This window comes from Fulmarus glacialis, unplaced genomic scaffold (genome assembly GCF_000690835.1).
Source record: "Fulmarus glacialis isolate BGI_N327 unplaced genomic scaffold, ASM69083v1 scaffold14938, whole genome shotgun sequence".
Lineage (NCBI taxonomy): Eukaryota > Metazoa > Chordata > Aves > Procellariiformes > Procellariidae > Fulmarus > Fulmarus glacialis.
In genome coordinates, this window is record NW_009226489.1 from 50618 (window position 1) to 52630 (window position 2013).

Consider the following 2013-nt stretch of genomic DNA (forward strand, 5'->3'; position numbering starts at 1 on the left):
GCCTATTCAACAGGACCTGCCTGATGCAGTCAGCGGTGCTGGGAAAGAGGGTAGCGTGGGGTGCTCTTTCGCACGTCCATCCCAAAATGTACTTCCAGGACCTTTTCTAGCAAGGTGGGGACCTGCAGAGCAGGAGCCTCTGGCTCTCTAATCTGGATTTTTTACATGATCATTGCAGTAAGAAGTTCCTAGACAAAGCCCTGCCTGCTGCTGCCCATCTGCCATCTCAGAGAAACCCCACAGGGTGACAACCGGGAACACCAGTGAACAGCCCCGGTGGGAATGCTCCTGCAGCTCGTCCAGGGCACGACTGTCCTGGCCACATCCCATGGGCACCGTTGAGCCTGGCTCCCTTCCAGTGCGCTCCTGCTCTGTGTACCTGAATGTACTCCTGAACCTGCTGGTGCCTCTGCTTCGCGGTGGAGAGCTCGGCATCAGAGAAGGCCTCCCTGAGGCTCTGCTGAGAGAGGAGCGACTCCAGCTCCAGGAGGGCGGACACCTGGCAGTACTGGGTGATGAACTCCCGGTCGTACGTGAAGAAGTGGACTGGGAAGGGAATGAAAAATATATCAGGTCCCTTGCTATGGATGCCCTACGGACTCCTCCACACTCACCCAACACAGGGAAGAGGCAACACTCTAGCCCACCCGGAAAGCCCTCAGCATTCCCCTCCATCCCTCCTCTCCTGGGGGAGGTAAGGGAGCTCCAGCCCACCTCAGTGCCCATCCCAGCTCTTGGGAGGTTTCAGAGGACAAGGAGACCAGCAAGGTTGGGTTTTGGCATTCTCTCTCCTCACCTAGTTCGAAGATCTGCAGCGGCAGTGTGAGGAAGCCAGAGCAAGGGGTGTAGGGGTTGTTCTGGCCCGGAGCAGTGCAGACGTCGTCTGACGGAGGCAGCAGCAGCAGGAAGGAGACCTGGCCCCCAAAGTCCAGCACCTCTTGGCTGTACAGACGGAAATCTTTGGCCTGCGAGAAGATACTGCAGGTAACAGCTGCTAACATCACCTGGTGAGGCCTCCACTGAGTCCTCATCCGCAGAGGAGTCCTCAGGGACCACCCGCAGCCAGGGGACACTGCTGTTTCAGCACACAGCCAGAGGCTCATCGCAGATTCTGGCATAATCTGCGCACCCCTCTTTCTCTCTTACTTCTCCTAAAAGTCTCTAAACTACCGGTCAAACTCATTACAACAGGGTCTCAGAGAAGACGTGCACCAGCCATGGTCTTAGCCCTGCTCTGAGAGGTGCCCTCACAGCTGCCCGGCCAGAAGCACACGCCTGGCACTGGGACTGGTGGACACCTTCCCAGCATGGTGGAGGAGGGATTTCTCCCCATGCAGTCTGGCCCAGGAGGCTGCAGTTCCATCCCATGGCTGGCCAGTGACCATCCTGCTTTGGAGGGGCAGAGCTGGGCTGGTCTCGTGCTGCAGGGGCTTAGCCCAGGACAAAACCACATGGCAGGCAAACCCAGAGTCACCGACCTTGCTTTGGAGGTACATGTGAGGGTAAGACAAACAGCTCCCATGGACACTGTCCCTGGGTAGGCTTGTTGTCCACCACTTGCCTTCTATTTGCACGGGACTAAAATCTGATCCATGCTTCAGAGGGACCAGGGGCTGCGGTACCCTGCCTGCTGCGGTGATGTCCCGGTTCTGGCTGGGACAGAGTTAACTTTCTTCCCAGTAGGTTGGGGGGTGTGCTGTGTTTTGGTATGAAAGGAGCGTTGATGGCCCATTGATGCTTTGGCTGTCGGGGGTTGGTGCTTGCACCGGGGGGAGCACAGCCGGGGTGGTGGACCCAGCTGGTCAATGGGGTATTCTATACCATGTGACATCATGCTCAGTATAAAAACCGGGTGTGTGGGGGGGCTCGCCCCCCGTTCGTGACACGCGGTCGGTGAGCAGTTGCATTGTGCATCGCCTACTTTGTATATTCTGTTATTGTTGTTGTCCTCACTGTTACTATTACTGTTCTATTTTGTTTTATTTCAATTATTAAACTGTTTTATCTCAACCC

The 2013-nt window shown here is 56.3% G+C and overlaps 1 protein-coding gene across 1 annotated transcript in view; it reads right to left on the reverse strand.

The window, feature by feature from the left end:
* Positions 1-2013, reverse strand: part of LOC104080429 (ankyrin repeat and fibronectin type-III domain-containing protein 1-like) — a gene marked incomplete at its 5' end in the record, with an annotated part of 16418 nt that overhangs the window by 4114 nt on the left and 10291 nt on the right. Inside the window, 2 exons of the mRNA XM_009582826.1 lie at positions 380-546; positions 797-965. Coding sequence (XP_009581121.1) covers positions 380-546; positions 797-965 — 336 coding nt within the window. The remainder of the gene's footprint in view (positions 1-379; positions 547-796; positions 966-2013) is intronic.